The 22,657-nt window shown below is 42.9% G+C and overlaps 1 protein-coding gene across 2 annotated transcripts; it reads left to right on the top strand.

Moving 5' to 3' along the window:
* The first annotated feature begins 3,935 nt into the window (after positions 1–3,935).
* On the top strand, positions 3,936–21,683 carry LOC147903570 (putative polygalacturonase). Of its 2 annotated transcripts, XR_015543798.1 has the most exons (7): positions 3,936–4,758; positions 19,398–19,518; positions 19,664–19,838; positions 19,975–20,045; positions 20,208–20,906; positions 21,025–21,090; positions 21,130–21,683. XR_015543798.1 is itself a non-coding variant. In XM_087399905.1 (5 exons), exons 1-5 carry the CDS (start codon positions 4,330–4,332, stop codon positions 20,861–20,863), a joined length of 1,452 nt encoding a protein of 483 aa, XP_087256031.1. In that variant the 5' UTR covers positions 3,936–4,329; the 3' UTR covers positions 20,864–21,683. The 2 variants fall into 2 exon arrangements, 1 of the variants encoding a protein (XP_087256031.1); XM_087399905.1 differs by having other exon boundaries at positions 20,208–21,683.
* Positions 21,684–22,657: the final 974 nt, after the last annotated feature.

Genomic DNA, 22,657 nt, shown 5'->3' with positions numbered 1-22,657 from the left:
CTTCAATGGATGCAGGTGCCACACCAACAAAGGATCTAAGAGCTAAAATGCCAAAGGTTGTTGAGATAGAATATATGGACATCAAGAAAAAGGCCTTGCAGTCCACTGCCCAAGGTAGAGCAACTGGTGGTTTAGATGATGGTTCTCCATTCAGCTTCTCCTATGATATCTTGCTATCAGAGAATGATACAAATTTTGCACACATCAATGGCATTGATACAGAGCATTTCATAACAATGAGCGGTCATGCTTGGGAGAAGCCATGTGTATTTTTCATAGATGAATTGCAAGACCTTGTAGTGTCACGGATAGTTGAACTTGTGCAGTTTATCATAGAAGGTCCTATGGCAGATAAGAAAAGATCAACGTTGGTCCTGTTCATGGCAGAATCACAAAGGGATGCCTTGTATGTGAGTTTGACATCTGCATTTGGGTATTTACTTTCAAAACTATACCATGGTATAGTTGTACGCAATCATATGACTGTCTTGGAAGGTACTGCAATTCAAGTCTTGCAGCCTTTCTTGATGTGCTTCTTATCCAGGGGTGGTGGCAATCTAATCAAAATTCCTTTAAGGACTCTCGAGCTTCATTACTTTGAGGACAATAAGGTTAAACTTGATGCAGCAATGGTGGATTACGAAAAGCTGATGGATCCTGATGTGACACTAGAAATGACAAAGAATTTACTGAATGATGGGTGGGAAGTAGCATTGTATCGAATGGGATTTGCTGCTAAGAAATTGCTACGATAAGGTAGAAATGTAAATGTCATTGATACCTCCTATCAGATTGAGTTCTTTGACACATATTACAATTGCACTACCTTCTTTGAAGAGGAAAATGTCAAAGAAGAGGGTAGTGAGGAAAATGTCAAAGACAAGGGTAGTGAGTCTGAGGGTGATGATTCTAGCTCAAGTGATGATGAGGATGAAAGCTCTGCATCCGATGACTTATGCCAAGAAGAAATTTGCACAAAGAATAAGGGTGATCAATTATCAACTAGAGTCAAGGAGGTTCCACTCATCATACGGGAAGGCTCGCGACAGCAAGAAGTAGTAGTACAGCACGTCATAGGAAAAGGTAAGGCTATAGAGGTGGAAGCACTTCCCTTGAAATTAAAAGGGAGGAAGGCACCTTTGATCTTGGGTGAAGGACATGCAAGTGGATCAAGCAAGGAAGCCTTACCCAAAGAAGGTATGGACGAGGCAAAGCATGACCAGGAGGAGTTACTAGGAGGCATAGATGGTTCTTCAACCATGACCTTACAGACTCTAGAGCAACCTACTAGTCAGGAACCTAGTAGCTAGGGCCCTACTCACCAAGAACTTGGAAATGAGACTTTAGAGCAGCCTACTAGTCAGGTGCTTGGAACTGAAGAGCAAACTACTGAGACTCCAGTCTTAGAGCAACCTATTAGTCAGGACCCTGGTAGTCAAGGGCACATTGAGGACATTGGTACTGCCTATTAGTCAGGACCCTGGTAGTCAAGGGCATGCATGGCATTGAGGACATTGGTACTGAGGAACATGATGGCTGACGGCTTTGTAATCACAAGTTTTGAACTTCGCAAGTTTTGAACTTCTATGTAAAGTGAATATCTAATAACAAGTAAACTACTTTTTTGATTTCTTTACTCTCATTATTGTGTATAAAGATTGTTTATGAGATCCATTTTATACTTAATGGGGTATTTTAAACTTTATGTCAATGTATTTTTATAGTTAAGGGTGTTTTTTAATACCAAGTGAGGTGTATATGTACACCACTTACACATAAAAGGATCTATGTACACTACCTTTCTAAGGGGTTTATGTACACCACCTTTCTAAAAGAAATGGTCATAAAGGTGTGTGCACACCACTTATACATAAAGGTGTTTATTTACACCACCTTTCTAAGAGAATTGGTCATCTATTGATGTTCTTAGGTGATAGTAGCTCAATTCATAAGAAGTTATGAAGATGTTTATGTAGACTACCTCTGTAAGAGATTTGGTTATGCATTGATGTTCTTAGGACTTAATCACCAAATCTTTTGTTTGGAGTTCTCAAATCTAGTTCAAAAAACAACATTACTAGTATATTCAAAAATTTTGGACTGTTTTTTAGTCCATTTCTCAAATTGGACTTTACACAAGTCTAAAAATTTTGAATAGTGTGTTTTCTGTAGATGGGGTTTCGAAATGTTGAAAGTTACTACAGTTCCTTGCTCACTCTGATTTGCCAATTGCCAGAAAAAGTTGTATTTCTAATTGCCAAAAAAGCTCTTCTGCCAGAATAGCTATTTTGCAAAAATATATACTTTATTCCATCAAAAAGGGCTTTGCCTACCGAAAGGGCTTTTGCCTTCCAAATAGGCTTTATGCCTGCCAAACGGGCTTTATGCCTGCCTAACAGACTTTATGCCTACTGGTGAAAATATTATTATCTACTGGATAGAAAAATAAAAAAAGAGAAAAAAAGCAGTTCTACAAAAAAAAAGGATTGTTCTACCAAACTATTCTTCCGAAAAAGCTATTTCTAAAAACTATATAGTGCCAAAAAAGCTACTCTACCAAAAAGCTATTCTGTCAAAAAATCTATTATGCCAGTTATCTTGCAACGTTACATATCGATAATGTGCCGGTAGCCATCTCATCCAACCAGTCCCAAAGTGCAATAAGTCCTATCTTTCAGTCATGGTTCTTGCCATTCCAGGCATTAGCTTTTATTTATTCTCATTCTTTGCCAATTTTTAGTCATTCCTTTTACTCTAAAAGCTTCTTCTTCGACCTTCATCCAAATCGTGGATTTTTTACCTTCTATATGTAATGTATTTTTTCATGCTTGCAGGAAGTCAAAGAAAACTATATGACTTGCACATGTAAGATATTGCTTTCTCAAATTGCAATACGAATACAAGTACTGGTATTCAGGCAATATGCTAGTGTTCTATCTATTCAGAAGACTCCTTTGCGATACTATTGGACTTTAATATTCTTGATGTTGCTTCAATCTGATTTCTTACAACATTCCTCTCTTTTGATGCATGTTCTCGACGGGAGGTAAAGATTTGGAATTAGCAGTAGAGATAGCCGAGTTGGGTACAAGGTGGAAGGATGACATTTCATATGATTGTAATCCATGACACAATATTATTTAGGTTGCAACCAAGGATGAGTTATGAGCTCTTGTGAGCAATCTTATTCATGTATTCATTGGACTTCAATTCTCAAAAGGCATAAATCTTTGCACGTCACCAAGGCAATAATAAAGCACTACCTCTGATATTTGCAGGGAGGATTAGGTCCTAATGGATCCTATGTCGTGTCTCATGTTCATACTTTTTTCTTTTTTCTTTTGCTCTTTTTTTTCTTGTAGGAAATTTTCATTAACGGTAATATCCAAGTTTCATTTTAAGGTATTAGCTATGTACTCCATGACAAAAGAAGGAACTCTAAAGCATAGCAAGTGAGCAATGAATGGATTAATAAAGACATACCAAGGACTTTCAAATTTAGAGAGCTATCACTGATAACAATAAGCGAGGGTTAAGTAGAAGCTACCCACTTTGAAGTAACCTTATTGCGTTTTTCCAACTACATGGGTGTGAAAATTATTTTTTTAATTTTAATTAGATAGAGCCTTAATTGATAGAGCCTCATAGCAGAAGCCAATGCTTTTCTGCATACATGCACTCTTGTTAGATGAATATGTGCCATGTCTTGGAAAGTCTTTCTTTTTCATAAATTATGTGCCATGTCTTGGAAAGTCTTTCTTTTTCATAAATTATGTGCCATGCTTGTTCAGGTAGGTCACATTTGATTTTGATATTCTTTCTGTCTAAGTGTTCACTTGAAATTTTATTTCTTGAAATTAAAGCTTTTAAAATCTCACCTTGAGACCAAGCGGACCACTGAGTAGCCGTGTCCTTTTGTTCCCTTCGAAGTTCCAACGAGGTGGAGCGTGCTACGTGGGAGACCTATGCTCCCAAAGACAAAATGTATGGCCCAGGGACCGGTAGCCCAATCAATAAGTTACAGGAAAGGTCCTGGTACATCGATCCAAACTCATTTCCTAGGTAGTTCTGAGGCCAAACTTCTTCGGATCAGCCTCTCGAGGAAACCTTCTCCTAAGGGTTCAGCAGCAAGCTTCCGATCTGTTCGAAATCAAATAGAAAGCTCTGCGAATTAGGGTTTAGCAGAGCACATGCACGAGCTCACAGATAGGAATCGGGGGGAGGCATCGGTTTTAGTGGGAAGGTGCCATTGGTTTTGGCCAAGATTTCATAGTTTGAATCCTTAGAGAGTATCATATCGCAGTGATCATCCACTCTGCCTTTCATCTCATGATGGAGCACTGGAGCTTGATCCGGCACAAAATGGCTTCTCGTTCCAACATCTTAGCGCTCCTGGGCTTGCTCCTCTTTTGCTACGCCCTTACCCGGCAGCCAGATTGGCGCTCCCTCATCCCTTCGTTGCGGACTTCTGATCAGTCGTCGGCCGCACCGCAGAAAGACTTCAACTGTTTGGACGGGAGCTGGGCGCTGCCCAAGCGAGCGCACACTGCACAGCTCACGGATTATGGAGGGGTTGGTGATGGGCTCACTCTTAACACTCGCGCATTCGAAAGAGCCATGGACGACCTGCAGAGCTTTCGCCAGCAAGGAGGGGCGCAACTCAACATTCCCGCCGGCAACTGGCTCACGGGTTGCTTCAACCTCACAAGTCATCTCACATTGTATCTCGAGCGAGGAGCGATGATTCTTGGCTCTCAGGTATTCGCCCTATAGGCTATGTGCACCTCTTTTTCAGTTTTGAGTGCTGGAACTGAGGCAACGAAATCCGTCCTGTTTACGATCCTTATTCCGGTTCTTTATTCCTTCCACAAATCGTGATGTTCTGAATTATGTTCAAAGAATCCGGATGCTTCATTCTGTGGCGCAAATTAAATCTGTTGTAGACGTTTTAGTCTACCGCATCGTGACTGTCGTAGCGACTCGCGTTTGCCTCCTGCGTTCAGTTCCCTTCACCTGAGAACCTCTTCCGGATAGACTCCATCGATCCGATAGTCATCGTGACGGCAACAGGGAGCCAGCCGTTCGACGCAAAGCGTAACGGATGGCCAGCATGTGTGGTCGCCGGGACCCGTGCCCGGAGAGTTGGGTAGATGGAGAGCGCCATGGCCCATGTGTACAATTTCACAAAGTTCGCGTTGAATAATTCTGGGGAGGGCCATCTCTTAGTTGAACGTTAGACCTTACGGTTGGCTATGAATAAAGAGGTTTCATAAAGGCTAGGGAGGAACGGCTTTTATGATCCAGCTCCTAACTGGTCAGGATCATCGACTTTCACGGTAGATACTCGATATTAGATAATTCTTTTTCACATGCACTGCAATCGCAGGTAGGCAGATAATCCGCAGATTTTTATCTTCTATTTACGTCCTTGTGGAGATCGTATCTTCTTGTATTTGATCATCATTTACGTCCTTATTGAGATCGTTATCTTCTTGTATTTGATATGTCCGATTCTTGTGTGCTCAAAATATTCATAAACCAAGGCAAAAATTGAGGTGCCATCTTTGATAGTGCACCTCGACCCATGTGGTGCTTCCTTTGATCGCGAGCTCCAGATAAGAACTCTCCAATCCAGATTCCATCACCGCTTTTCTCTCTCTCTCTCTCTCTTTGTCTCTGTCTCTGTCTCTGTCGATAAAAGGATCCTTCTCTATCATGCTACGCATTCTGATCACGCTCTGATCAGTTTTATGCTACCTTACATCATGTTTTGTATGTAATTTCATATAAAACTGCAATAAGCTCCTTTTGGTACCGGCCCCCCGTCATATACCCGTTCGCACGCCCGCCTACGCTAAGAATGCGTGAAGTGAAATGAAACCTTCCCAAAGTAAAGCCGGTTCTAGACTGTCACACGTATTAATTTAGTAACAGCAGGTCCCCATGCAACTGGGGATCCCTGCTATAAGTCGCTCTATCTCTCTCTCTCTCTCTCAACAGGTGGCACTTCGCCATGGAGGCCCTTTACACGACTTTTTGCATGCAATTTCATTATCAAGTTTTCTAAAGCTGCGTTCAGCGAGGCGCTTGCGACTATGCCCCCCGGATCACCCCACGCCCGTTCTTATGCTGAGAATGCGTGACGTGAAGCTTTCTGGGGAGTCACTCTAATGCAACCTTCCCAAAGTAAGGCCTGTCCGTTACTCCCTACACTGTTACACAATTGGCTGTTTAAAAGACTTTGGATCCCTGCTCTGCTAACTCTCTATTTCCCCACGAAGGGCCGTTGAATTGGTGCTGAACGGAGATTTTAATAGTGTTTCCAGCCTTGGGACTCACCTTCCTCATGCATATGGATCACCATGGGCTAACTTAGGACCTCATCCCACAACTTTCAAATCGAGGCAGGGAATGAGGTTGCGGCTAATCGACACCGTAGAGACATGAGAACTCTACGTACTTTGTGCCACACATGAGCGGAGCGGGAGGAACATGTCCTGATTCGATGTCTCAAATACACTGAGATGGGGGAAGTATTACTGCCTTTTCACACATGGAAGCACCGATATTAATAGTGTCATTGACTATTCTGACCAAAGATGTGAGATTATCCGAGATCCACCTTGGGATAGCTTCCGGAATACCGCTCTTCAGCATGTATTTTGCAAGCATGCACATCTCCTGAAAATATGTAAGGGGGATCTATGTGTCAGAAACAGACGAAAAGCGAAGAGTCTTGAGGAGGCTGAGCAAGAAAGCCATGGAGAGTGCGAGAAGACGAGATACACGCAAAGAATTGATCGTGTTGAATCAAGAGAGATCGTTATATTTTATAGCGCCATTTCCATTAGTGATTAGTTAGTAAGCCGATTCACATCTGGATCCTTTTGCACATAAGTATGTGTAAAGACTGTTAGTCTTATCTATATATTCCAATACTTCTCTGATAAGACTAAAAGTCTTATCACTTCAAAGAAAAGGCATTGGACGATCATCAGGTCCCATGATAGGAGAGGCGAACTATAAGTTGCCATTTGTAGCGGGAATGGTGACGTTGCCGAGTAGAAATGTAGATAATTGGTTGTCGGTGTTAATAGAGGCTTGACCATTGAACATGAACCTTTCTTGGTCGTTGGAAGGTGGAATGAGGGTCTTGAGAGAGCCAACGAATTGGAAGTTGGGGTGTCTTGCTCTGTAGTAAGACATAAATGCCAGGAGAAACGTGATGAATCAAGAAAACATCCTCAAGAAATCCGATGTTCAGGATATGCTCATAGACGGAATGGGAGATTTTGTTGGTGATGACATGAGAACCTTGTACAGCTTCATTAACCTTAGTTAAGGCTCTACATAAAATGCGATCAGTGTCGATGTGAGAGACACCAGATTATGTGAGGAGAATGTCGTCAAGATGTCCGTCGAGAGTCTTGTGCTACAGCAGAGAAGAAACGTCGATTGCATGAAGATCATCTAGACGGGATCTAGCGCTACGATCAATTGAAGGAGCTCCAAGAGAAGGTTCCATCTAGAGATCTTGGACGAAGATTCCGTAATAAGGGTGCTCATGTAGGGGTAGAGCGACAGAGCGACAGACAGGCCTTCAACTCTTGAAGACTTGCCGGTCGTGTCGTTGTTATATAGCCGAGTATGAATGTCGCTTTGCTGATGCTACAGTGTGACTAGTGATGGAACTTAGGCTGTTGACAAAAAGGTAGGAGAGCACCGGCATGTGAGAGGCAGAGTATTTTCCAGAAGGGGCCGCGACGGCGTGGCCATCGAATGTGACTTGAACTGCTTCGGAGTATGTCATCGGGCCGGTGGATATGTCGATGGAGGTGGACACATCACTGCACAAGAGAAAGTGGTCGGCGTTATGAGGATCGCGGTGCGGAACTGGGATAGAAGGGGGTGTGGCGGTGATCACCAAAATAGGTCCGTAAATTGGGCGAGGGGCGATTTCTGAGCATAGAATGTATAGCATTTGGGCCGTTGACATTGTTGACGGAGGAGAGAGTCATCGTTGACACGGTTTAGGTTAGATTAGTGCAGTAGGAAAGGAGCAGTCCCTAAGGACTTGCCATCGCATAGACATTTTAGACACAAGGCCAAACTGAAGTGGCAAGGACTTTGGAGAGGAAGCAAGGCGTGCAGCTAGAGAGACTAACTAGCAGAGAGATGCTAAGTAGATGAAGTGATGGGTTGACTCTAATACTCTGTCAGAAACAGAGAGAAAGCCAAGAGGCTTGAGGCCCGCTAAGCAAGAAAGCCATGGAGAGTGTGAGAAGACAAGATACACACAAAGAATTGATCGTGCTGAGTCGAGAGAGATAGTTACATCATATAGAGCCATTCCGTTAGTGATTGGTTAGTATCCCGATTCACATCTAGATCCTTGTGTACATAAGTGTGTGTAAAGATTATTAGTCTTATCTATAGTGATTGGTTAGTATACCAATTCACATCTAGATCCTTGTGTACATAAGTGTGTGTAAAGATTATTAGTCTTATCTATATTCCAATACTACGTAATAAAAGGATAGGATCTCTATGTAGGCCTACCACTCGAGAAAGCAAGCTATGTTGTGGAGGTGGGTCAAAGACTTCGTTGATCACAAATCGTTTTTAAACAAATTCATGAAACCTTGCAACCCATATTGGATGTTTTCAACATAATTTTCACTTTTTTCTCCAAGAAATAGATGGGTTGGAGGTTAATAGCAAAAAAGAGTTACGTAATCAAGGTAGAGGATCCAATTAGTAGTAGGTAGATGACTCGTCTTTTTATCTTTAACCTATTAACCATGGACACGAGGGGGAAAAAAAAGAGGACACGTGGTAGCTTGGAGGAGAAGAACCGGCCACATGTCACAAAGATGGATGGAGGCTTGGAGAGGGGAGGAGGTGGAAAGACAAGAGGCAGGCTTTGAGTGGGGAGGAGGTGGAAAGACAAGAGGTAGCTTTGCGAGGAAGGAGGAGATAGAAGGAGGTGGAAAGACAAGAGGCAGGTTTTGAGTGGGAAGGTGGAAAGACAAGAGGTAGCTTTGGGAGGAAGGAGGAGATAGAAGGTCAATGGAATGGAGGACATGGAAGTTTAGCTCTAGAAGTAATCTGTAGAAGAATAGAGTTGTATTGAACTCTGCCTGATGTTGAGATGATGGTCACAAAGTGGATCTCTTGCATCCGCTTGCGTTACTCTTAAGCCATAGCCAACTATAAGATCATTCACATAAGAAATTGATCGAACAATGGAAACTTAACTCCTTGAAACAAATGCTTTCTATTGCTTGGTTGATGGAAGATCCACCTTCAGATGGTTGAGGATGGTCATGTATCTTTGCATGTGCAAAGCATAGGTTCAGTACTCATCTCACTCATACACCAACACTTTTAGTTCTATATAGGAGTTGACTATAATAAATTTGTTGAAAAGTGCTCTATTACTAGTCTTGTAATGCTATTTTAATATTTCAATCCTCCATGTTGACACATTACTAGCACTTTTAAAGTCACACATTTGCAAGATTTTTTAAATTGGATGCTTTTGGATGTTCATTGTCATGTCCTCTTTACCACGTGGGTGCTTCTCAATTTCAAGAACCTCTCATTCCTCATAATATCGTAGCTTATAACCATGGGGTATTAAGAAACCCATATAGCACATGTGTTCAAGGGGTATTTATGAAACTCTCTACCTACATATTTGTATAACCTATTTACATTTCTCTTATATATTTTGAGATGATAAAGTACCCCTTCTATTGAGAGTTTTTACTTTTTGATTAAAAAACCCCTTATGTACCTATAGTGTATGTGCTTCCGATGAATGTATAGTGTATGTGCTTCCTATGAATCCATCGACACAATTGAGATCATAGTTTTTCACATTTTGATTTAATAAATGGTGGTGAATATGGGCCAAATATAATAATTATTCTCTTACATTTTTCCTTCATTGTTTACCTCTATACTATATATTAAGGAGAGTGGGAGGCCAATAGATTGCCACGTGTCATGTGAAGGGGGAGCGCTAGGTTGCATCTACAGCAACTCTTCCTCTTGAAACCCAAATGCTGCTGCTTAGTGCTGCTCTCCCTTGGCATAAATGCATCCTGCTGTGGCAGCAATTATGCTCTTGGATTTGAAATTTGAATCCTCCTCTCTCCTGAAGGAGCTCACCCGTTACGTCCCATAGTTCCCTAAAGTTTGCCAGTTACCTCCTCCGCCCATCAGCTCATTTGATTTGAATCCCCCACCCCCCTTCAGCTCAGGCTCCTCAGACATGCTCCTCCCATGATAGCCATCCCAAACATCGCAGTGAGTCATCTCTCTCTCTCTCTGGGCTTCGAGTCTACCATGCCCACTCGCCCTCTGTAGTTGATAAATCGCCTACAGCCTCTTCGACAAAATTCAGCCCCTTTAGATTTTGACTCATTGTAGCAACAATAAAGAACAAGCAAAGTCCTCCAAGCCATGAAGACTCTTGCATGGATGACCATCTTCATGCCACTCGCCCGGAATGGATACGGAGGATGAATGATCAAGGGTGGTCGGAAGTAGTGAACCTGAGGCTATTTTAGTTCTTGGAGATAGCCGGAGGGTTCATCTTGCTAGAGGTGACATCCTCCTCATGTGAAAACCAGAATCAAGAGTAGTGCAAGTTCCTCCACCTTGCTTTGGGCCTATCGTAGGCATGGAACTGAAGCTCTCTTAGTTTTGTGTCATTGTGGAGGGTTTTCCCTCTACGGTGGTCATCACAAAGATCTGCATCCCGCCAAGATGCAGATTTAAATTGCAGGGAAGGTAACTTCTTCTCGCAGTCCTTTCATGCATGTGTTTCTCGACGAGTTCAGCAAACAGAGATTCCATCCTTCTCGATATTAGCAAGAGTCTTTTGCACATACTCGACCATTCCCAGGGGAGCTACACGATTACCCATCTGCAGGAAGTTATGTGCTTATTTCGTTTAGTTGCCTCTTGTTCAATGCCCCAAAAATGTTAGTTTGCGCTGAAAATGTTAGTTTGCAGTGGAGCTTGGCTTGGAACATTCAAAACCCACGCGGTAGCTTGGATGCTAGCAAACCTATGGCCGTTAGTGCAGCTCTTTTCAGCCCGTTAGTAGAGACTTTACGAAGGCGTCCGAATGACTGGCTGGAGTTTACGATGAGGTATTTTTGTTCTTCTGCAAAAGTTTTTTGCCGTTAGTGGGCTCTTGGCTGCAGGGCTTTGATGGCTCAAAATTCAGCTTGTTGACTACTATGCATAGGCTTGAGTTGGCGTTAGGGAAGCTTGATTTGAGTGCTATTAACAAAATGGAGCTGACTTTTATTTTGAGCCTACTCTTGACGATCCTACTCCTCTCACCCTGTCCTCCCCTAATCCTTTCCCTTCCACCTTTCCCATCTTCCTCTCACCTACCCACCCTTCTACGCTCAACTAATTTTCATCATCCCAAACTTGGCGACACAGTAGCTTTTTACTTTGCAGATGAGGAAAGTCAAAGTGTTGAGATTTGGGAAAGGAGGGAGAAGCATTGAATCAAGAAATTCAAGGAAGAGCACAAAGGGAAAATGCGAAGTCTTGGATCGATGATAGATAGTGGCTTTGTTGGCTAGATCATCCACTTGGGGCAATCATTGGCTCGGATTGATGTTGTAAACTTGGGCAACAGCTTAAACAGAATCGTGTATACCGGAAGGCGATTGATCAAGCAACACAAACTATATAAGTAACGAAATTCATACCTTTCCATGTTCTTGAACGTTAAATTCACAGCGGTTCAAATTAGTGTAATAAAAAGCTTGGACAGACGGCCGTTTGCCATGGGAATTTACTTTTTGATACAAAAGCCATTACTTTTGTCGATCCTTAGGTGTTCTGCTCCTTCGATGATGCAAAATTGCCTCTAACCTCTACTTGATCTATGAAAGATGCATTTGTATTTGTTATGATGATCTTGCAAATTTTAAGTACTTGCAGGTCTCTAAGGAAGAGACTAGATAGGATGCTTGCAAGGAGACTCTTTTGCTTCCCAGCAACGATCGTGTCAACAATAGCTTGCTAAAGATGACGAGAGTAAGCGGCATTGAGACAAATAAGATGGACATTGAAAGGCTTGAGAGTGACGTGGTAAGATTTAGTCATAGAGTTATGCTTCAGCACTGCACAAAGTTGAGAGTTGAGGTGGTGAGCTTAGGAGATGAAAAACTTCAGTGGCACATAGAGGTGAGCGGACAGTAAGCATTTGTGAGGTGGCTACAAACCACAAAGTGCTTGACATGATTTTTTTATGAGATGGTATGTTGTGGAATAAGATGAGGGATGATGTGTGATGACAATGGCTAGGACTGCAGTGGTGGGTACATACAGTAAATGCGGTGCATTGTAGAAGCACAAGCTATCATCAAGCTTTCTATTTGGGATGTAGTCTCTTGGAGGGTGGTAAGTGTGCTCAATGAGGACCACTTAAATGTTTCATATCTAAGGCCTCTCTCAAGAGTCAATCACCTTCCATTGCATGTTGAGTATATGCATTCAATCCCACTTAGATGCTCTTTTCAATTGTGTAGGGAAGCCAACAATGGCTGAATTGTTGTCACATGGGGTTCTAGGAGAACTAGAAGATGGGAGATTTAGAGAGAGTAGTGGGAGGGAGTTTGTAAATGCAAAACATGGTTGGAGGAGAGGTGGCAATAAAGTACAAGCTACAAAGGGGAGATAAGGAGGTGACAGGAAATAGTAGAAGTCATATTTCAAACAAATAGGAGTAATAGTACCCAATCATAGATATGCTACTGTAAATTCTATTGGAATTCTTTGACCCAAACCAAAAGGAATAAGGCAACTCTTAGACTTTTTGGATGGGGTGGCTGTGATGGGGGGGCAAATACCTTGGAATTGAAGCGATAAGGAGCAGAGCAGGGAGGCAAGACAAGAGTAAAGCAGATGGGAAGGGAAAGAGAAGGGTGTGTAGGTTGTCAATTGTGGCAAGGAAGAGCAAACTTGCTAAGGCAAAGATGATGAATTTGATGCCAAGACGATAAATCTCACATTACTCATTGTTCGCTTTTTCTTTGGGCCAAGATTTTCCCTCTACAATCCCTAAGCTTTGATCGTGGGCTTGATTCTGCAAAGGTCTAAGGACACCTTGCTTCCCTTTGACCAAACATGGGATTTCTTATTGGGTTTTCCCATCAAATCTTTGGGAAGACCAATTGGAAAGTGGCTTTGACAATCCTTGAAGAGGATGGTTTACCAACTCTGAGCTTTAATTTTGGGTTGAGCACTCATTGAAACGATGGGTTGCTCTTTTTTCTTTCAAATTTCTTTACCTAAAGTGGTTTGTAATGGATGAAGTTGGGTAGCACCTAGGTTGCCATGTAGGCAGCAAGCTTTTAGACAAAGCTAGAATGATTGCAAGACACATGGACCATTTGCAATAGGTAAAGGACCAACTTTGAGATTGAGAGTAGTCCAGATAGAGGGCAAGATAGGTGGGTATTTTACGGGCAATCTACTCAACGTGTATAGAGCTGTTGGAGGTTGGAGAGGCCCGAGAAACATTCAAAAAAGGGGTGGATTTTCCAAATTATAGGCATCTCCATGGAGTAAAATTTGGATCAAATTTAGTGCTAGAATATGTCGTGGAAGTATATGGCATGCCACATTTGTGCAAGGAAAGGTCTTATGTACACACGCATCTGGCTAAGGTAGGAGTGGTAGAGTGGCAACAACCCATGTGGCTAGGCACGGCAATGACGGCTTGCTTATAAGCAAGGCAGAGGCAACCAACTAGGCCAACTTGCATGTCAGTTGGTAGGGATTGTGTAGGTCATCTAGTAGGGGACCTCTTGGTCGGTTTTTGGGGCTCATTTTTGTTCAAGAGGTTTTCAATATGGAATCGATTGGAGATTCTTCATTGAGAGTTAGGATTGGGATGAGATGTGTCTATGAGAGGGGGTGTTGGAGAAGTCACCTACCCAACTATAAGCCCCCATATGAGGAGTGCGTGGGGGAGGAGGACACATGGGCAGCACTTTGGTTGCCATTGGGGAAGAAAAGTCAAAAGTAAAAGCATGAAGAGGGGCTATCACATGGGTCCATTTGTAGCCCCTTCTCTATGGTTCTCTCTAAAATCTTGCTGCCAACATGGCATCCTAGGTGCTGCTGCAAACACGCTGCCATGTAGGTAGCACAATAAAGGACATACTTGGCATGTCAAAGGCTCTTTGGAGGGATAGATCAACATAGATCGGAGGTAAAATGATTGCAAGACACATGCAACCCTTCACAGCAAGTAAAGGACCAGATTTGCGACTGAGAGTGGACCAGATAGAGTGCAAGATAGGTAAGTAATTTATGTGCTATCTACACAAGGTGTACGAAGTGGTTGGATGCTGAAAGGCCCAAGAAACAATAAGAACAAGGGCAGATTGGCCAAGCTAAAAAGCAACACAAGGTGGATGAAATTTAGGGTTAGATTATGCCCTAGAAAAATGTAAACGAGTTTTAGGATATGGCGCACCAGATTTGGGCCAGGAAGAGCCTCATATACTCGCCTATCTAGCTGAGGTTGTCCTGGGAGAGTTTTGTATTGTTCTGAGGTAGGCCATGAAGGCTTGCTTATAGGCCAGGTAGAGCCAGTTGACCAAGACAACTTGCATGTCCACTGGTAGAGACTGTGCTAATCACGGCCATGCCCCAGCGACTTTCAAGACAACATAGGCTAGCTCACTAGGGCTGTTGGGTTGGCCACCTTTGGAGGGGGATCTCTGCTATATAAAGGGGCCTTTTGGGGCCTCACTACTCACTTACAAGGAGTCCATTTGAGGGGTAGATTGGAGCTGCATGGAGCCTCCCTCAAGGACGAATACATGGACAAAGAAGGTGGCCATGAGACCCGTAGACAAAGTGCTCATGAGGATCAACACCCTTCAGTTTCCTCGGGGGCAACAAGGAGGGCATCAGGAGAGCCATTTCAGCCATCCAGTGTGGAACTTCTACTTTTATTGACCGCTTTGCCAGAAAATTTCAAAATCTCTGACTTTTATCAATCGCAGTCTAGCTTTGAAACCAAATTTCAAAACCTCCTACCTTTATCGATCGCATTCCGACTTTGATTATATAGAAGAGTTAGAAGAGAATACAGACCTGCCTTCATCTTGTGTTTGGTTGTGGTTCTTGCCCGGACCTATGGCCATGGTAGTTGTATTTATGGTCCTTGCCTTGAGCAGTGGTGGTTCAAGATGATGACCGCCAATTATTGTCCGTGCTTGTCAAAAAATGTTAGGATAGAAGCTCCATCCACATAGAAGTGGAATGCGTGCCTTCCCAAGCACTAACACTTCTTCACTCATTTGAGATTGAGTGCACCACGTTGTAGCTAGCTTTCGTTCCTCCCATGCTTGAACAAAACAACACCAAACATGCTACATGCAAATAGAAGAGAGAGGATGTTAAATCATTACAGACATAGAGCTATAGCCATACAATACCCTAATGATCATTCTATGGTAGCAACATCCCCTAATATTCTTAAGCAAATCCTCTATTGAAGAAGCGCAGCTCCTGGGAAGCAGGGAGGGGAAGAGACAGTCATTGAAAGCACAGGCACAGTTCCTACCCGCCGATGTGCAACTCGGTATGGTCTCCTATTGCTGAAGGAGCAGTATGGCTCTTGCTAAGATTTTGCAAATGGAACGAAGATCAGGGACCTCTGAAGCAACAGCCAGTGATGTTATTACAAAGAAAACTGAGCAATATGTATTGATGAGTTAAATATGACTAGGAGGTACTGAGGCATTGCTTCCTACATTTGATTAGTACTACTTCAAGACATTTGAAGTGGTCTTTTTTGTTTGAATCATTAAGTTGATTATCTCATGGATTCCATTATGTTTGCTATCTCATACTTTTAGAGTCCATGACGTGGAATGAATAGGTTGAGAACTTTAGATGGGATAGATAATAGAGTGAATTTTGAGGAGATGTTCAAACCACTATATCAAACTTTGGGCGGGCTGTTAAATTATGGATGGAATGTTTATGAAAAAAGTGGAGTAAGGGGGAGGTGAAGAGAATGAATTTTAATGCGGATTTTTGCTATTTATGAGGGAGAGAAGCCCTTCTCTCTTATTTATAATTATATGGATTTAAAGCACCTTTACCTAGGTTTTAGAGTGAGTTTTTATTTCTAGATATGCACTTTTTCCATCTCTCCTTGGCAAGCCGGACTTTAATTTCTTTAGGAAGTTATGCCCTATAGTTTGATTTACTGCATTCATTCTTCACATCTAAGAATTAGTATAGGTTATAATATTGCTTGACAAATTGATGATGGCTCTCATATTCAAAGACTCAATTACTTTACTACTTTATCTTTGTGTGTTTGAAGATATCACTCAGATTTTGACATTCATCTGTAAAGGTTAAGAGGAACGTGCAAATATAATGGCTTGGCCTCTAAGATTTTGGAAGGGTTATTTCCAAAATGTTTTTTGCCGGATTTGGGAATGGCTTAGCAAAGTTTTTGGGATGTATGCTTTATGTTTTGAGGTTTATCAATACTTTTTAGTTGTGTACTAAAGGAAAAGTGGATTAATAGCACTCTCCTAAACATAGTCCATCATGTTCAGTCCTACTTCTTTGAAGTTTTACTCAATAAATATGAAGTGTTAGCCTTAGTGCACACTTTATTAAAAATCATTGGAACCATTCTGATCTTATTTTTTGAAGTAAAATATAAATAGCTCCTAAAATTGTCATGTGTACTTCACCTTTACATGTTGTGTGAAAGCATTCACACAAAACATTTAAGTGATGGTCAATATAGAACCCATCTTTTCTTGAGCTTTTTCTTAAGTCGAACCTTTGGACTTTGCACCTGGGGTTACTTCATTGTTGACTTCATATTCATGACGATGCTAATGCCTTTGGAGTGGGGCTTCTATATTTAGTTCTAAATCTATCTAGATTTGTGTCACTATATATCTATTTCTATTCTATTTTTAAGGAGGAGTTATGCCACGTGTCATGAGGAGCTCAAGTGGAGGTAGAGTTGGGAGACGTGACACGTCGTGCTTTCTTAATGTCTCCTTGACAAGCCCTTTCTAACCTCACCCTTTCAACATGATGCCTTGCTGCCCACACTTCAGCTTTCAAAATTCCCATTTTGAGTGGTCTAATTGGCCTTGGCATGAAGTCGATCTTGCTCTGCTTTGCCGTTGCCTCCTCTCTCTCCTCTCTCTCGCCTCCAGACCAAATCCAAACCCTCCACTACCTCTACTTTCAAGAATCGTCCCTCCTACTCCCTTCTTCCCAAGAGTTTTGCTTCTTTAGTAGAGGATCTCTTAAAGAATATTCCCGCTTCCAAGGGGATGTTGTTGCCACAAAATGATCATTAGGTATTGCATGTTTGTAGCTCTATGTTTGCAATGATTTAGCATCCTCTCTCTTTGATTTGCATGTAGCATGTTTGGTGTTGCTTTCTTCAAGCAAGGGAGCAATAGAAGCCAGCTATAGAGTGGTACACTCAAGCTCAAATAAGTGAAGAAGAAATGAAGCAAGCTATTGGCTTGCTACTAGGGGAACGGCACTTAGAACACCTCTATGTGCACTTGCTAGGCTTAAACCTATACTTTTTTATGGAGGAAGCTCTGAAGCAAAGATGTGGCGATGGAGGGAGGTCTGTGGTGAAGGATGGACCCCAAGGGAAGACTCAGAAATTTCACTTTCTCTAACTGCACATGAACGAGGTGATTTCTCCTATGCTTGATGGACAATAGTAGCATGGGCATGATGCTATGCAGGTAGGATTCATAAAAGCATTTGATAGATTTGTGGGCATTTGCCACTACCATTGCCATGCTCTCTCACCATAGTCTTCTCCTATGGGCTTTCGCCCTTGAATCTCAACCGAAATCCTAGAATTCATGCTAGATCTCTCATAATTGAAGCTTTCCACTTCATCTTATTGCGCGAGCATCGCTTATGGTGACTTGGGCATTTTGATTATCCATTGCACATGTTTGCTTCCAAGGAGCACATCAATGCAAGAGGAGCTTCTTCTAATGAAGGGTGCTAGAGGGAAGGATGCTAGCTTTCCCTCTCTAATGACCCACATCAATGTGCAAGTTCACTACTCGGAGAATCCTTAAGCATTTTGAGTTGTAACAAGTGAAGATGGAGAGACACAATGCAACAAAGAGAATGTTGTAAGAATGTGAGTACTCTAGGCGTGATATAGTGTGGGTACTCTTGAGAGTGAAGCTACATGTAGCTCGAGGTATTGCAGATCCCCAAAACATTAGGTCACTTATGAGCACTTTTGAGGGATAACATAGGCTATATATAGTTCATACTTAGCTCTTAAGATCTTCGGATGTTATAGTCTTTTCATGTTTCATGAGGGGACCTTCCATACATTCTTAAATCATCCACTTAACCTTTCTCTATTTGAGCCACTATTCCTACTCGAGTAGAGCATTCATGCGATGCTTTTATTAGGTAGCCTAGCAGCCTAACGGTTGTCTTATTATATTGCTATGGGCTCCATCGAGTTAAGAAACATAAAATTGCTATTTCTCTTTTTGGTTGTCATTCCTTTTGCATTAATCGTTATTATGTTCTAAGATAGTGCATGGATTATTGCTAACATAGAACTCTTATTTTCCTTTGACAAACTGAGATGTTGCTTGCTTTGACCGAGAATTCTAGCAAACTTGCAATGGAGATATATATATATAGATAGAGAGAGAGAGTTTAGTGCATGTGCGTGTGCATCATGAGGGACACAATCAACGGAAGAGAGAGAGAGAGAAAGAGAGAGAGAGCATTTGTGTGTGTGCAAGAAGGGGGGTGGGGGTTGTGCGAATGCTTTGCCTCTCCATCATCACATGGTCGCTCTTCTAACTGAATAGTTCAGTAAAACTGAGCATAGAGCCAAGCCAAGTGGTGCCTATGGTGGAGGATTTTGAAATTTGAAATTCTATTGCTAGAAATTACTAACATTTTAAGATCTCACTTTGAGACCCAGCGGAGCGGGTCTTTAACCTGTCATAGACGGGTCATGCTACTCGTCTCATTTATGGCCTTATTGCGACTAAGTCAAACTTAGTGTAACTTTTTTTTACCTCCTTAAGCTCAATTTTAGACTTACACGTGTTGCATTGAATACCTTTACTACTTTAAACGTCCATTCTTTTTGGAAAGGCCTTGGTGAATTCATTCTTTTGAACTTATGATCATGCGCATGTCATGCGAGGAGACACTCAAGATTAGTGAGATGGTCATGGCGCTCTATTCCTCGTGACTAATTTGTTTGATTAAATGTGGGTGTTCCCCTAAAGCGCAGTTATTTTATTTATACTTTTTTTTCCGTATTGAATTTCGGTAAATACCAGGACCCCCAGCATTGGCCCCTTATCGATCCTTTGCCTTCTTATGGTCGCGGCAGAGAATGCCCCGGGAGGAGGTACAGCAGCCTTGTTCACGGACAAAATCTAGAGGACATAGTAATCACAGGTGAGAGTTACAACATGATTTACTCTGCACCATCTAAATTCAGAGCGAGGCAGAGTACTCTACTCGACGCAGAGAGAATATGCGGGTATTTGTTGACAAGCTTGTGATCGTTTCGCTGATAGATCGAAGGAAGTCGTCTTTTCAGGTGAAAATGGAACAATTGATGGGCAAGGTTCGGTCTGGTGGAACATGTGGAGGAATCGAAGTTTGCAGCACACAAGGGGTCACCTTGTAGAGTTTATCAGCTCCAAAGACATTACTATGTCCAACATTGTCCTACGGAATTCTCCATTTTGGACTGTTCATCCTGTGTATTGCAAGTATGTTTCTCATTTACGATTCTAGACTAGATCTCGGCTTTGTCAGCATCGAGCCTTAGCCCAGCATAGTTTGCATATGCAATACAGACATATCCTAGGCTCATTACGACGATGCTGTCTGTCATCTGATTTGCAGCAACGTGATCGTGAAGAACGTTACAATCTTGGCTCCTTCCAATGCACCCAACACGGACGGGATTGACCCAGGTAAATTCATGTCCAATTACCCCGCGAAGCCCAGTTCGCTCTGCACCTAGCTTGCCATGCTCTCGGTTGTATGTTGATACTATACTCAATTTTGAGGTATTTCGGTTTCGCTCATGAGTTACTGAAGCAAACGTATATATCTTTATTTTCTCTGAACGCCAGATTCCAGCTCGAACGTCTGCATAGAAGACTGCTACATCAGCAATGGTGACGACCTTATTGCAATCAAGAGCGGTTGGGATCAGTATGGCATGAAGACAGCCCGTCCAAGCTCTAATATCACCATCAGACGAGTGACGGGCACAACGCCCACATGCTCTGGTATCGCATTTGGAAGTGAAATCTCTGGTGGTATCACGAATGTAACCGTGGAAGACGTGCATGTGTTCAACGCATCTGCTGGTATACGACTGAAAACAGCGCCAGGAAGGGGGGGTTACATCACAAACATCACTATTTCAGGTATGACTTTGGAGAACGTAAAGTGGGCTATCGAATTCAGTGGAGACGCCGGAGAGCATCCGGATGAGGGCTACAATCGCAGCGCATTCTCTGTTGTGAAAAGAATCGTCCTGAAAGGGGTGCTGGGGGAGCACATCAAGGTCCCCGGAAAATTTGTGAGTGTGCCAGAGGCACCGTTTTGGGATATTTGCATGTTCAATATCTCGCTCAATCTGTCCTCTAAGCATGACAGATTGTGGTCTTGCACGAACGTACACGGCTCATCATCCTCTGTTTCTCCAATTCTTTGTCCGGAGTTCCTGCAAAATTCAACCTCAAACGGCTACTCTAATTCTTGCCAAATTGAAAATCCGTGATCGGTCAGGCTACGAATTGGACTGCGCAAATTTGGAAGCTGAAGTGAGATGCCTATCCTGAGGGACATTTTGAAAATATGTGCCTTCTCCGAGGTTGCTTTGGCAACCTATGATCAACCTGGTCGACTAATTTTTGATCCCGCAACCTATGCTCTTTTCAGGGGAGGCAGTTAGCAACCGAGGAAACAAAGACTACTTACACGATCGATGCAGCTTGTGGCACCCTAAGAGCTCAGCAAATGAATTGATGTTTGGATGTTTGGTCACATGCATGATGAAAGAGATTTGACCCGATGATCGAGCGTAGTCTCTCACCTCCAACTACCTCAATGCTAGTGGGGCGTGGGGCTTCCCTTTGCTAAGTCTTCCCCATATGTATGGGTCTTACCACATGTGAGAAAATAGGATGGGAATGGGAAAAAGTGGTCCCACATCTTATTTCCTTCCCATTATGTGCGAAGAGTCAAACGAACTAGGGATGGGTTAGGTGGAAGAGGGCACATGGCATCATTTCATGTTTTAAAAGTTGGGGACAAGGACACGTCATCATTCCATGCTTTTCAAAACTTCAAAAGGGGGATCCCATTCAGACTTCTAAGTCTAAGAGGCATCTGTTGTGCCTAAATGTAACGGTTTTAGAGAGTTGGAAGATTGGGAGATGTTGTAGAAGGTTGTACATTGCCTTAACCTCTTTGTACATGCATTAATGATTAAGTTTGTAATATTGAAGGAGCTTGTCAATGAGAGCCCCTCTTAGCTATAGTAATGACTAGTAGTGTGATCCGTCTCCGATGTGTTAAGGACCTTTCACAGACCTTTCTCAAACTACCATGAACTTATTTCTTATTTTGCTTGTGCCACAATAATATGAAGTTCTCTCTTCCCCTATATACTTTCTATGCACCCTTCCTAGCCCCCTGTCCCCCCCCTCCCTCGCCCTCCTTCCCCTCCCCCCCTCCCCCTTCTCTCTCTCTCTCTCTCTCTCTCTCTCTCTCTCTCTCTCTCTCTCTTGATTCCTCTCATAGCTTTATAGTCCCCTGCCCCCCCCCCCCCCCTCCTCTCTTTCTTTCTTGATTCCCCTCATAGGTTCATAGTCCCCCTACCATCCCTCTAGTCTCTCTCCCCTTCATGACCTTCACTTCTCCTTGCAGTAGCTACTCTCTTAGCACCTTAATTCACCTCACTTTGCCTTGCCCTTCATCACATCCCATCTCTTTATGGTGGCTACTCCTTCAAGACCGCTCTCCTCATGGTTGATGCTCTATCCCCTCAACTCCCCCCTCCTTGTGGTGGCTACTACCGGGCTACTACCTCATTTCCCCTCTCCTCAAGGTTGCTCCCTTAGACCCTCACCTTTTTTAACCATCCCCTCCCCCTCTCCCTTCCTTACAAGAGTCTCCCTCAACCCCTTTCCTTGCTGCTGCTGCTCTCTTAGACCCTCTCACCTTTTCTCCAACTCCTCCTTATGGTTGTTCCTTAGCCCCTCCAAGTTACTTTCTCATCTACCTCCCCTTTCCCCTCCCCTCTCCTTGCATTTGCTTCCCCTTGCTTCACTCCTCCACACTCTCCTCCCACCAACCCCACCTTGTAGCTTCTGTTTTAGACCCCTCCACCTTTGCTCACCACCCATCATTGTGGCTATTTCTTAGCCCCCCTCACCTTTGCTTTATCACCTTCTCCCACTTTTCGGTTTCTTGCTTCCCCTCACCTCCCCTCTTTTCATGGATGCTCCCTCAATTCTTCACCTTGCTTACCACCCCTCCTCACACAATTGCTCTCTCAACCTTGTCCTTC

The sequence above is a fragment of the Dipteris shenzhenensis genome, chromosome 3 (genome assembly GCF_047967505.1).
Source record: "Dipteris shenzhenensis isolate YYH24624 ecotype China chromosome 3, Dip_SZ_1.0, whole genome shotgun sequence".
Classification (NCBI taxonomy): domain Eukaryota; kingdom Viridiplantae; phylum Streptophyta; class Polypodiopsida; order Gleicheniales; family Dipteridaceae; genus Dipteris; species Dipteris shenzhenensis.
Note: the sequence above shows the minus strand (reverse complement) of the source record. Positions and strands in the feature narration are given on the sequence as shown.

Excerpts from the sequence above, each read along its gene's own strand:
- LOC147903570 (XM_087399905.1), top strand. The coding sequence starts at position 4,330 with ATGATGGAGCACTGGAGCTTGATCCGGCACAAAATGGCTTCTCGTTCC. Across the intron at positions 19,519-19,663 it reads AGAGGACATAGTAATCACAG|GTGAAAATGGAACAATTGAT; the intron begins GTGAGAGTTACA and ends TCGTCTTTTCAG. Across the intron at positions 20,046-20,207 it reads CACGGACGGGATTGACCCAG|ATTCCAGCTCGAACGTCTGC; the intron begins GTAAATTCATGT and ends TCTGAACGCCAG.